This window comes from Empidonax traillii, unplaced genomic scaffold, assembly GCF_003031625.1.
Source record: "Empidonax traillii isolate 1590-97213 ecotype Southwest subspecies unplaced genomic scaffold, ASM303162v1 scaffold1007:size422511, whole genome shotgun sequence".
Taxonomy (NCBI): Eukaryota; Metazoa; Chordata; class Aves; order Passeriformes; family Tyrannidae; genus Empidonax; species Empidonax traillii.
This window is the reverse complement of record NW_020956200.1, coordinates 306,203-318,462: the sequence shown is the minus strand read 5'-3', so window position 1 is coordinate 318,462 and position 12,260 is coordinate 306,203. Positions and strand designations below refer to the sequence as shown.

The following is a 12,260-nucleotide window of genomic DNA, read 5'->3' as shown; positions in this document are numbered from 1 at the left end:
ATGGCAACAACTCCACTGTTATCTATTGTAAAGGGCTGAGAACCTCAGATACTTGCTTTTGTAGAAAGTAAAATAGTAGTCTTAGAAGTTAATTAATATTGATACAATTATTGTGATTTACAGGAGGATCTGCATGCAGCTGGTCAGTATGAAAGATGAATACTAGCTCGAGAAACAAGAAAACCAGCTAAGGCTGCATGAAGCAGCTTAGGAAGAATTTTTCCTTATATGGCTTCCTATGAATTCCCTACATATATTTCATTCATTTTTTATAGCTAAGACTGCAATATCATGACAAAATTTTGCATTAAGTGAAGAACATTTCAGCTTCATTTGTTAAAATTAATAGAAGAGCATTAACTGACCTCCAACAGATTGTTCATGTAACTGAATGTGTTGTTATATATTTTGAGAAGTGTATTTGATTAATGAAACCTAAGCATCTGAGTTCTAATTTTAATTATTTGAAGACTATGAAATGTTATCCTAAGTGATCTACTTTTCTATAAATTCCTGCCTAAAATTCATATAAAACTAAAATAATCTAATATTGGAAGCAATTAATATATTTTTTTATAATAGCAATATTGCAAAAATATTATCAAAAAATAAATACTGAATTGCTATCATTGATCATATAAATTCATGTCTTTTGCTTAAGGAATCTAATAAGTGGGAGACTGCTCTTATAAAATCAAGAAAATGGAAATACATATTTGATGTAAACAAACCCACAGAAAGCCAATATACTTATGTGAAGGAATCTTCTATAACAAAAATTGTGGGGTTTTCTATTTCACAAATGGCACTATTGAGATTGACATAAATAATACCTATTTTGAAAGTATTGTAGTGTCTAGCTGACTGTAATTAAATTCCTCAGCTGATTTGCACTCAGATCTCTTTGTTTGGACAAAGTTCTTTATCATAAAATATATAGACTGATAAAAGGATAAAATATACCAGATTTTCAAGCTAGGTTTATTAAAGAGTGTTTTCCCCACATTCAAGAAAACGAATTATAGTTATACTCCAGTTCACAAAAAGACAGTGTGAAATGAGCAGGTTGCCGAGGATGCCAGCAACAAACGCTAACTGAGCAGTGTTTGGTGGCACTGTCGTCAATGATTTCTATAAAACCAGGCTGAACGTACCCGACCTTTACCTTGCTTCTCAGAAACACAGTGAAGATGCTTCAGCATTGCTTTTCACAGCTGATGGGTCAACTAAAGCTTGTTGGCAATTAAAAAGCAATTGAAAGCAATGTTATTTGTTGGGATTTTTTTTACTTCCCACAACAACCAGACACAAGTTTAACTTTAAGTGCCAAGAAGTGACTTAATGGGTCAAATAACAGTTGCTTTATGGGTGAAACCATAGGTGAACTTTAGATGTTAAGGGGCTACACCTACAAAGTAGATTATTTAAGATCCTTTGTGATGTTTTTTCACTTTTTGGGGCATCAAGCTGTCACCCTAGTTGTTCATTCACCTGTAAGACCATCTGACCACCCAGTGGCCACTGAATGTCTTTCAGCTGTTTAACCTGTGGTTTCTTAGCACAACTTAGTCATAGCACACTGGTATGACACAGGACAAACAATGGAAAGCAAGAGTTATGCCTTTTATCTTCTTAAATTCAAGTCACTACAGACTTCTCTCTCTACCTTGCTTCCCCCTTTCATGGTCTTACCAGTTTCATTATAGTTGGAATGGACAAAACTGAAAAAAACCTAAACCTTCCCTTCCCACAGCATGTCTGCTCTGCCTTCAGAGGGTGTCAAACAGGACAGGGAGCCACCTGGAAAAAAAGGGGCTTTGATATGTGTCATGGCTGCTTGTAAATGTCAGGAGAACTGTAAGAAAGATCTTGAAGATCTACATGCAAGTATTTGTCATGTGATTTGTTGATGGTACAGCTGTGTAAAGGCAGAAACTAGGTCATTCACATTGTTACAGATGGTTATTTTGTAAATTAAAGCATACTTGAAGGTCTCTAGTAGGTTTTGCTAATCTTTCTCACCCAACAAGCCTAAAACAGTTTCTCCATTTATAACTGGCTGTCCTTAAAAGTTGTAGAGGTGATACAGTATTTTGTTTCCTTTTAATGGAACCCCCTACCTTTCCATGCCACTCTTTGAGAATAGGTCCCAAAAACCCTCCCCTTACAGAATCCTAAGATTTTCATTTTCCCTCCACAAAAATCTGTGTCCTTCTCCTCTTTGTGAGAGTCTCTGTTTCTCAGCTACATCCTTAGGACTTCCCAGCTCTTTCTGAACCTGGGCATGTTGAGAGAGGATGTAAGCCACAAGACAGAGGTAAGAAAACCCAGCCAATTCAGAGGTGTACTAGTGGAGAGCTTGTTGAGCAAACAGCTGACTAACCAAAGTTTGTAAGGTTTAGTATACCTTTAAATATTGTCTCCTTGACTCTTATTATGAATATTACTGCTTTTGATTCCCAGGATTATGCCATTTTTATAGTATGTCCTCTTACACTAGATTTCATCAGGAAGAATATCTATTACTAAGATAAGGGTAAAGTGACTTAATGTGAGATGATGCTCAGTCATCATCAGTAGCTCCATCCTCTCTTTTGGTGAGGAATTAAGTGTCTGTGTTAGAATAGATTATCATGGAGATGTGGGAAGAGAGAATAAAAAGTACAGAAGTGATGGATCAGCTAATGTATTTTATGTACTAAGAACAAAAATGACAGTTCCATTTTTGAAGCATTTTGGGGTTAAGCCTTGTTATTTGTGGGGAAAAAAAAACCCAACAAATAATAAGCTATTAATAATAAGCTTCTTCCTTTTGCATCTCAACAAAAAAAAGCATGGAAAATTTTAGCGATTTCTACAGCCTTCCATTGACTCTATTTTTAACATAACCTTGATTTTAATTCATGCATTGTAGGCAGAAAATTAAAAGCTTTAAGAAAACAGCCATTAGCTCTTATGCTTTATTAAAACTATTTGCACACTCTTTGTTGCTCTTAAGAGACCTCCCAGTAATACAAAATGCACTTTTAATACATAAAGGAGCAAAAAGTCTCAGGGAAACAGAAGCATATTAGAACAGAGTTCAATGATATAGGAAAGTACCTGGATAAAAATCCCCTTGCGCAAACATGTCAATCACATAGCGACAGAATGCATATTGATCTAACAGAGCAAAAAGGAAGAAAAAAGTAATGAAGAAAATAAATTTAACAAGTCATTTGTCTTTAACAGTGAAGATAAAGCTTAGTAGTGCAAAGACATTTCAGTAGTCTTTTCATAAGTAGTCTTACACATATGTTTGTGGTTTTTTCCTGACCTTCAATTAATTCATACGTTCCGAAAGCAACAATTGTTATCCAGGTTTAATTCAAAACTCCTGTCAAAGATTGTAGAGCTTCTAGTAGTCCAGAGCTACCAGCTCGTCTTCTGGGCTGGCAGTGCACGACTGGTTTTGACATATATCCTAACCCCATGCACAATTAGTGTGCAAACTGCTGTCTGGACACAGGGCTCAAAGACTTTTCCTTATGCTTAAAGATCAATTTCAGAGACAGGTGATAGAAAATATTTAAAAAGTTCTCTATTGGGGTATTTTGTTAATATTGTTTTAACAGTTTAATGAATGCGTGCACTTAGTGAATGTGAATATAAAGAGAGAACTCTGTGTATTTACACTCCAAAGCAATGAGACTTTCTACAGAATTTAATTGATTCACTATTGAAATATCTTCCAAACACTAATCTTTACAAATATATATATGTATATATTAAATCTGTGTATGTATTAAATATATATTAAAACTACACTATTCAGAAATTAGGTCTTCTGAATCTAAATGAAACTCGGGTTCTAGAAATGTTGATAGTCTGTTGATTTCTCCTATACATAGGCAAACTGGTGACCTTAATAAAAATTTCTAACATTAAGAGTGTTGAAGAAAAGTTATCAGTTGTAACTGAGTACCCTGTGGACTATAAGGGGCAATAGTTTTGAAAAATAATGTTGATGACTAAATGCCAGCTCTGGTTAGCTAAGTTAGTAACTAACTGTCCTTGAGTAAGCACATCCATCCACCTGCCCTAGACTCTTCTAGCACAGTTCCTACTCTATAGAGTACAACTCTTCATCTCTCCACCAGCTGTTTCATCTTTGTCCTACTCACCTACAAAGCCACTTTCTCTTTGCCAATTAAAAAGAAAAACAAAAAAACAAAACAAAAAAAACCAGACTTTGGAATTATTTAAGTTTTGGAAATGACATTCTTGTTCTATCTAAATGAAAATGCCATTTCCAAGTATATGACACTCATTATATTATTTGTTTTCATACATAGCTCACTGAAGCATCAGTATCATTTGATGCTGAGGCATTTATGTAGTTGCTGCTCCGTTAAGTTGACTGTCATAGAAGTCCTGGGGTGGAGAACTGCAGCTTTCAAATCATTATTTCCCATGCAGATGTAGAAATTAGGGAAAAGGTTTACCAGACAACAAATAAACAAAAATCAACAATAAAATTGCTTTTTCTAATTGATATGAACCTATGCAGCTATTCTGTGTCAGTGAGATGGCAGGGGTAGTACTAATCAATATTGTAGAGCCTTGGGCAAAATTTTCATAATGTACACAGAGTTGTGGCTGTAAACATTGTTTTTAAAACCTCTAATGACTATTCATAATTTTTACTTTCATATTTAGGAATTCAAATTTATCATTCTGGCTGGATTTAACTTTGCATTACATCCTTCAGGCTGTAATATCTGCACTAAGTCCATATGATAATTTAAAAAAAAAATAAAAGTTGCAGCACATGTGGGAGAAAACAAGTATATATAGATCTGTGTTCTTAAACCCACCTAAAGCCACCGAAGTCAGCAAAGTGTTTCTACAGACTTCAACACATTTGCAACTAGGACCTCAATGAGTATTAGTAAAAAAAATGAAGCAATACCAACTCTTCAGCCCAGAAAGCCAATGACAGGGCGCAGTTCTTTTTCAAAAAGCTGTGTTCCTTACCTCTTGCCAAAAAAAGCTGCCTTTATCCATGCTGCCTGTTGGGAAGATTCCTTGGACCATTTTGGGGCAAACTATCTGTACAAAAGTCTGCTAGATGGCATGGTACAAAACTATGGCAGGGGACAATAAGCTACATGGACAATCACAGGACACAGCACAAGCCTGTGTTTGTTCTATATAAATTATGATAGAAACATAGCCTGAGGGCCTAGAATCACACCATTTCATTGATATTAAAATACTCTATCCTTTGAACATAGGCCAGAAATAAAACAGACTGCGTTATTGGTTATGTTGGGGTGTTTTTTCATTGTTTATTTTTAATTTGCTTTTCTTCTGAGAGGCTTTTTAGTTTCTTTTTTGTTTTTTTTTGTTTTGTTTTGTTTTTCATAAATGTAATTTGAATAAACTTAAAAAAAAATTCCACCTTAATCTTGATTGTACTGAGAACAAAGATTTTATATTCATTTTCTCCACATAGGATTTCTTTAGTAACTCAACCCCACAAACTGGGATTTATAAAACAAATTGAAGGCATTATTTAAAACTCTGAATAACAAAAATACAATTTCTACTGTATATGAAATAGCAAGGTGCTCTATAACATCCCATTTAAGTTCATGAGAATGCTTTCAATCAGCTAAGATTGAAATTTAAGAAATTTTAAACGAATATGATTTTTCATATGTCTCTTCATGGCTAAAAATCCCTTTTAATTTAAACACTCTTATTAAAACAGAGAATTTCACACTATAAGTTTCACCTTATAACTCTGTAATGGTGGCCCAGATATTCATCTAAGTGCTAATAAATCCTGTCAAATTTTGGAACTGGATTCTTAAAGATAAAAATACTCACAGATATTTCTGTTCTTGAACTTCATGTGATTTACCCAGAGAGATAATCTATCTTTTTTTAATTTCAGCTTGAGAAGGAAATGATGCAACATTAGGGAAATCATAGCAACTTTCTGTGATCAGTGCTGTATTTTTTTATTTTGTTTCAGATAAGCTGGCAGAACTACTCCCTTGAGCAAGTAAAAGTAAAGATCAGGAAATCTTGGTAAAACTGCATTGAATTTAAAATTATGTTCAGCTTGGATCACAGTGGGACTGAAACATAAAAATGAATTTTCTGAGAGTATCCAGCTGGGTAACAGTGGCTTGTGGTGGAAAAAAGAAGGACGACAGTAGAAAAGGCAGCTTTCACTGGATGTGTGTGTAACCCTCTCTCCAGTGATAAGGACAGCTGAAGAGGCTCCTTCCTTCCACCACTCCAGCTGATAATTCTCACTTTCACCTGATAGAATTCTGTGCAGAGTCCCTGGGGTCACACTCCAAAGCAGACTCACAAAGTGATCTGTTAATGTCTGATGTCAAGATGGATCATTTTGCTAACATTTATCAGCTAAAAATGGTGAAGATGTGTGGTGTAAAGCCCACAAAAACCAAACCAACAAACAAAAAAACACCACTACTCTCTACTGGTCTCTGTAATCCTTGATACCTACTTCAAATATTTTACTGGAAGTAAAGTGTACACCATTTCTTTTTGAGAGCTTTATACTGAACAATATGGACTGGATCCCATGTGCACTGAAACTCTGCCAGAGCAAACAAAAATTGAAAGAGATTTGCACCTCCCAAGGGAACTGAAGAATTTGCTGAATTTTCTCTTTGGTTACAGCAATCAGTGTGATAGATGCTGCTGCGATTTCATGCCTCAGAGGTCTGAATATTTCAAGTAAAAGCCAAAATTGTTTAGAATACTGTGAAAAGATGCTAGTTTAGTACACTGTGCATGTCAGAAAGTGGGCTATGTCTCTCAATTTTCCAGAAACGTATAATTTGGACAACTCCCAAGGGGTCCAGAGCTGATGGCTATGAAATTCTGAAAGAATCTGCCCAGGCAGATTCAGATATCCAGTAATGGATGTCTTCTTTGATTCTCAGGCACAGCTTTATCTGTGGTGATCAGCTGAAAGGATCAGATAGGTGTGTCATGCTACGCTGAGTTGCCCCTATCAATGTCAGAAAAATCCCGTGGCTGCAGTGTGGCAGTTTATACAGAAAACCAGGTCCTGCTGCCTGTGTTCATACAAAATTTTACCTAATGGCATGAAAGGGTCACAGAGAAATCAGAGAACCAGTCAGTGCAACCTGGGAGTAGAAGAATCCGGACTTACTCTGAAAAATAGGAGCATATAGTTACGCCTTTGCTATCTACATGGTGTTGATGCATGTTAATTCCTTGTTTTATCACTTCTTTTCTTCCTTTTACCAAAGTAATAGTATTTCTTTCTTTTTTAGGAGAAGTTTAAAAGCTTTCACATTAAATTACATCAGACAGGTATGACACTATGTCATACATTACCTGACAACCTGACAGTGTCTCATACAATATGATGTTAAATTAAATTATTACATTGCCTTTTCTCTGTTGCTACTTTCTTTGTCATTACATAGGACGTGTGCAGATGTAGAAGCAAAACAAAATTCCCAACAGGTCATTTAACAATCAGTATTTTTCAAAATAACTCTGCTAGCAACCCATTATACAAAACCCTACTGAGCAAATCCATGAAGTCTCAGACCTACCTGAAGAGAAATTGGTCCTTGGTAAAAAAGGATTTAAATTAAAATGAATCTTTAGCCATGACAAACTGTTAGAACCTTCTGGTTATATACATAAAACTTATTTTATTTTCAGTAGTCTCCTCCTAGCAGTATGAGATTCATTTGGAATTTATTTGTACTGCACTTTTGTTTTCATGGGCAGATTTTGGTCCTTGACAGTTTTAACTCTGTTCTCTCTCCTTCTTCCCTACTACCTTTTTAAGATCTTCATCTGTTTCCTCCTCATTTTGTTTACCTTTCTTGTCCGATTTAGATACAGTCTGAAGAGCTTTCTCTTCCTTAACTTTCGTTTTGGCCTTTATTAGCCCAGTTTCTGTTGGTTTAATCTCTGTCTGCTTGACCTTCTCGGCCGCCTTTGTTTCTCCTTTTCCATCCTTCACTTCCTTTTTAACTTTTGCTTCCACTTTAGCGCTCTTTACTTTCTTCTCCTCTGCGGGTAATAAAGAAAAAAGCTTCAGTGTCATTCTTTCCCCCCAAAATAATAATCAACGCCATTTATTTTACATCGTGCTAGTACTAATCAGCATTTGTTCATTATTAACACCTTGGTCAGATCTGATGAAAACTATAATCCCCTCAAACCAGACAGACTTAAACAGAAATGTGAGATGCAAACAGGTTATAACTTCAGTCCTGCACCAAGTACTTGACTGATACTAAATGAAGTAGGCTATGGCAAATAGTATCTGTGTTTCTATTGACAGTATGATAATTATTATGGTATAAACTAGGGAGATAAATGTTGGTCATTAAGCAAACAAATACAGATGGCACTTCCAGGCAAAATCTGAGTAAATTTAAACTTCAGAGATCACAGTTAAACTCTGTTGTAATCTGTAAAAGTAGTTAGTGTGTGGCTATTTTTAAGGGTAACTTTCATGCACTAATTCTACATCTTTGTCCAAGAAATCTTGAGTTCTTGAGTCTATCTCTACACCAGTCCCCCAGGCCGAAAGACTAGCCTGAGACTAATTCACAAGGTGCACTGCAGCAGAGCAAGGATATTTCAAAGGAGAATTACCAAACTTTAAATATCAGTAGCTGAAGTTACACAGGGCTTGGCGAGATCTGGGGTATTCCATCTGCTTTTATGTGTCAGTAACTTTTTTCTCATCTGAGGCATGGATGTTGATAAATATGTTTGTTTCTAGCTCACTCCAGTGGAAAATCCAGGTGTATTATAAAATGCCACTGAATTTGTTTTAAACTAATCTTTTAGTTTGATGTTCACATTTCTGTTTTATTTGTAGCTGTAAATGTCTTCATCCTTGAGGTAAAACTTGTATGCTACCAAATCTATGTTTTCTGTAAGGCTCTAGACTTCTATTTCTATTAAACCACTGGGTTGACTAGACTGATTTTATCAATATATTAACAGAATAGATCTAAGTATTATATTTCAGAATGTAGATACTTATGTAAGATCATTTCTCCTTCCAAACAAAGCCACAGCACAGCCAGGTATTGCTGGCTAGTGAAGAATTAATTTCCTTAACTAGTTATAGTGAAAATACATGTCAGATCACTTACAGATAGGCCTAGTTGTTTTTCAGGGAAATGGTGGTCCATACTTTTAATTCTCGTCTTTGAAATTTCAACAGATTTTAATCAAGCATAGAATTAATCCCTGGATGTTCTAGAGACATTCTAATTATATATTAATTTCATTTTAGTTTCATGTAGCTGATTTTTCATGCACCTTGAAAATGTCTGCTTGAATAAAATAAAGTTTATGTATTTTAATGTAAATTTGATTTAAAAAATATAGATAAATAAATACCTTTGGGAGGAGGTTTCTTTTCAGTTTTTTCATGTCTTTCAGGTTTGTCTTTTTGAGTTACTGGAAATGAGAACAATTGTATGTTAGGGAAAAAAATCACAAAGAATGAGAAAATACTGCAAAAACACAGTAATATCCCTGGAAATTTCACATTTCCTTATAATTCCTGCTTTTCAGTTTTCAAAATTATCATTACTTTTTCTCAGGTTCACACAGTGGGGTAAAAAGCTTCAAAATATCTGTTGAGACTCTAACCAGAAGTCACACAGATTTGAAGCTTCACTGGGAATGTTTACACTGCATATTTCAGAAGATACAAGTGTGCTCATCTCAAGCTCTGAGAATACACAGACTTGTTCTTCTCGTGCTCCAGCCAAAAGGAAGCCATGTGGCTACATTTGTCTTACAGAAAGGCGATTTTCTTACCTTGAGCTCATTGTCACACAAACACAGCCACAAGCCTGGCACTCACTTCAGAGCCCAGTCTGAGTGAGTTCATGTCTGCACAGGATACACTGTGTAAACACACTGCTATGTCCCAGAAAGGCTGACAAAATTTTATGCAGAGATTTCTATCTTTCCCTCTTGGTCACCATCCAGACAGATTGCCAGAACAAAACAGCCTTGAGAGTTAATTACGCTTGTTTCAACTGACAACTACATAATAACAACATCCTCTCTAATTGAACTCCATCCTGGAATTGCTGCTTGTACAAGCTATGACTGATATTTAGACTTGGGTTTGGTTTTCTTTTTAAGATAGCTGTTTCTTAGATGATGTGTTTAAAAAACATTCATATCACTGAGGCTTTCTGGAGCCTTTAATACAGGCTGAAGAATTATCTTTGGTCTTTAAATTGAGAATAAAGAAAATCTGACAAATGTAGGGGAAGTATCTGATTTTCAGGATACCCGTTCCCTGAGGTTATCCTGGACCTGAATATCCTCATTTCTTAGGGACTGCAAGTGGTTGAAATAGCCCCTCAGCACTGATGGTGGTTAACCCAGTTTAAAGCAGACCCCTGAGAAAAGGGAGATGAGCCTGGTAATAGATAACTCAGTAGGACACTGCCAGCAGAAGCGCACCTTTGGATACACTGAGAACGACTGCCTTGGTGCCCTGAGTCCTCCCATAGGGACTCACACAGCAGGGAAACTACTCAAGTGAGGGCAGTATGACTGTGTGTCATATTGCAGCAGCAAATCTCCCCAGCTACAAAGTGTCCAAAGTCTTAATAAAATCTTTCAGCCAGTGACTGGAGTTATGGCTGTTATTAAACACATTAAAGCTCTAAGTGATTATTTGGTTAGCTAGCAGAAGATAAATGAGTAAACAGGCTGGCTGCTCATTAGAACTATCTCAGTGATTCTTGGAAGTTATTTGCTTTTCAGATCTACACAGACGCTTTGGGCGTTTATTTTCTCTGGATTACTTCAGTGTGATTTTGTTTTATGAAGAAAAAAAACAACCCTACATTTTCATGCTATACACTAAAGTAGAAAAAATGAACAAACATTCCTTTAAAAATATCCCTTTAAAAGGGAATGGCTACCTTTCAAATTTTTTAAGTCTTTAAGTCTTCATTCTGCTTTCTCTTTTTCTTCTCTCCTACCTTCTGTTCTACCTTTCTCCACAGATTATAGTCAAGCACTATCTGAACAGATTCAAAATAAACTTAATTAATTTATGTATGTCTTCATCATGAAAGTAATCTGAATACCGTAACAGACCAATAGTAAGACACATTGCACAGTATTTTTTCAAGAGTTAACTGAGTAAAGTAAAAAGAGGCAAAGACTGAAACTGAACTTCATTAAAGAAATGTCTGCCTCAGAGAAATATTTAACCTCAGAGAAAAACATTCAAATGCCAAGTAACAATAAATGTTAATCTTTAAAAAAGGACATACTAGGGCAAGGTGATTGGATTTTTAAATCCCCCTGTCCATATCATAGCTAAGATGGAATTATCAGTCAAAAAAATAGTGAAATTCACCTCTTGCACATACACAATATTGCTTCAGAATATGTATGATAATTAGCTGATATGTAAATCTTAAACAAAGCCACTTCTGCCATTGAGGACAGTGCAAATCATGTACTGAAATAAAAATGTTACTGAAAAATATAAAGGCAAGAAAATCAAAATCTATTTTTGGATATGATGGAAGACCCAGACTGAGAGACAGTAAACACTCTTGCATTAGATCTGCATCAGACTGAAAACTGACACACAAGAGAAAACCTACTTTGCAGGCAAATCACCGAATCCCATTGCTGAGGAAAAGGCATCAAGGAATGCAAATAAAACAGTCATAGGCTTAGTTCCTTAGCTGTATAAGAATGATTTGTAATTAACTCTGTCCATCAAAACAAGAGAGATAAGCAAGAGATATACGCTGAGCAAGAGTTCACTCAGGGGCTGATCAAGACCTACTCAAGTAAAAGAACACCCAAAAATTGTACAGCATGAACTAAAAGAGATTTGTACATTAAATACTCATCTCCACACTCTCCCACTCTATGTAAGCACTGAAAATCTAAAGTTGTGCAATATCTAAACACAACTTTCGTTACCTTTAGTAGGTGCTTTCTTTTCAGGTTTTTCTGGCTTTTCAGGTTTCTCTTTGTGAATAGCTAGAAATAAAAACCAACATTCTTAAAGGTCATTTAAGAAGATAAAAGTTGCATTTTAAGTGACAGTGAGGAGAAAAAAAGATGAAGAAACACAACTAGGCAGGTTATCCACACAAAGAATGTAAAAGATTGATTCAGCTGCTGCTGTCTGCTGTTGATGCCAAAACATGGGATTCAAACTTTCGAAAACT

General features: G+C 35.6%; 1 protein-coding gene across 1 annotated transcript in view; it reads right to left on the bottom strand.

Annotated features, from left to right (window-relative positions):
- LOC114068164 (triadin-like) overlaps nt 1–12,260 on the bottom strand; it is a 66,288-nt gene that overhangs the window by 27,986 nt on the left and 26,042 nt on the right. The window contains exons 6-9 of the mRNA XM_027904082.1: nt 12,062–12,069; nt 9,433–9,484; nt 7,888–8,082; nt 3,103–3,162 (exon numbers count right to left, since the gene is read on the bottom strand). Coding sequence (XP_027759883.1) covers nt 3,103–3,162; nt 7,888–8,082; nt 9,433–9,484; nt 12,062–12,069 — 315 coding nt within the window. The remainder of the gene's footprint in view (nt 1–3,102; nt 3,163–7,887; nt 8,083–9,432; nt 9,485–12,061; nt 12,070–12,260) is intronic.